General features: G+C 42.4%; 1 protein-coding gene across 1 annotated transcript; it reads right to left on the bottom strand.

Moving 5' to 3' along the window:
- Positions 1–304: 304 nt before the first annotated feature.
- On the bottom strand, positions 305–886 carry LOC133785667 (uncharacterized). The gene is made up of 2 exons (XM_062224887.1): positions 734–886; positions 305–664 (listed from the first exon to the last, which is right to left on the bottom strand). The coding sequence occupies exons 1-2, from the start codon at positions 884–886 to the stop codon at positions 305–307; spliced, it is 513 nt and encodes a 170-aa protein (XP_062080871.1).
- Between the last annotated feature and the right edge of the window lie 750 nt (positions 887–1,636).

Raw genomic sequence — 1,636 nt, 5'->3', positions numbered from 1 at the left:
TGTCCTGCTGCTAACCATCGTTCCTCTTGCCAGAGTCTGCCTCATTATAATCATGGGCATCTCTGAATTGTGACCTATGAGTGTGCGACTTCCTGTACGCACTGTTCCCATCTCACCCTGCTGGTATGTCTCAATAAACAGGGGGAGCCCTGCATTGGTCGTTAGGTCCTCTGACATTACTATGTCGTGGGCGACCTCAGACTACAAAGCATGAGTCCACTTGTCTTTTGCTTCCTGAGAGATGTTGTCCCCTGCCAGGAGGGTTTTTCTCCCCAACTGTCTGGCGTCTAGGGCTTCTAGGATGCTACTTTGCCCTATTCAGCCTTTGTTGCTGAACATTATCTCGACTAGCCCGAGAGAGTGGTTGATGCTCATTTTTTCGATTAGGATTTTGGACTGGACTTTCTTGTTGAGCAGTGGGAGGTTGTTCTGGTCCTTCATGATTCCTTGGTTGTGGTGGATCTTGATGATACTGGGGAAACTTTGACTGCATATTTTGTTGAAGGTGAGAGCTGGGTGGCTGATCTGGTTGGGAGGTAGGTGCAGGTTGTCCTCGTGCTAATTGAATGGCCGCTTCTAAAGCTGCCATGGCATCTCTCTGCCAGTGATCTATGTCAGCTTGCCGCTCATTAAGTTCTTGGCACTGCCTGTCAATCTCCCTTTGCTGCAGCACCATTGTCTCAGCCACATTCTCTTGAGTAGCTCTTAGAGTAGCTAATTCCTATTGCAATACAATCAAAGTTGTTCGCAATGTTTCAGCATCCATCTCCTCCTCTTCCAGTTCCACCTGTAGCTCGTCCTCTGCTACATCTTGTGGAGGAGGTTGATTTGGTATACTTCCAGAAGTGTGCCCTGACTGATCCGCTTTCCTGGAGGTTTTCGCCATTATTTTTCTTGAAGGACTTAAGTTTCGCTCTCAATGAAAGCACCAAATATTGACTGCTGATTTAGCTAACGACACAGAGTCACCAAAACGATAAAGATTTATAATTTGAATGCAAGAACTAAACAATACTAAGATTTATAGTGGTTCGGCCCCAAATATTGGTAATAATATACTTCCACTTAGTATTTTTATTGATGTATTATGAAACTTGCGATCAGAAAACTAGGATTCATTGAGTTTCACAAGCTCCAAAAAATGATACAAAAGTTGTGTATAAAAAGCACTACTTCTTCCGGAATACAAATTATTGCCCCCCTTCAAATGAGTCTCTTGAGTCCTATTTATAGGCTCAAGGATGTACATATGGGTCGATGGGCCGTGTCTTAATTTTGTTACAAGCATATTTGAATAATAACAAAAAGCATAATCTTTACACACAAATAGGGTCAAATATTTGACTTATAATTGTATTTGAACTCCAGCTTCGTTACCACGACCAGACCTGGTCGAATATGTCAACACAACTCTTGTCGTACTGTTCAGCATCTTTCTTGAATCCATCGAGCAACTTCTATTGTAGTCACTAGTCGACCAGAATGTAATCACTAAATAGTCACATGCAACCCATGTGCACACTGATTTTGCCACGTCAACAAGTAAGTATTTTTCAGGGTAAACACCTTATTTTTTGCCTTCCTCAGATAAACAATTTGGTCAAAATTTAAGGAAGGAAGATCTATCTGAGCACTA

Source organism: Humulus lupulus, chromosome 6 (genome assembly GCF_963169125.1).
Source record: "Humulus lupulus chromosome 6, drHumLupu1.1, whole genome shotgun sequence".
NCBI classification, from domain to species: Eukaryota; Viridiplantae; Streptophyta; class Magnoliopsida; order Rosales; family Cannabaceae; genus Humulus; species Humulus lupulus.
This window is presented reverse-complemented; position numbering and strand designations above follow the sequence as displayed.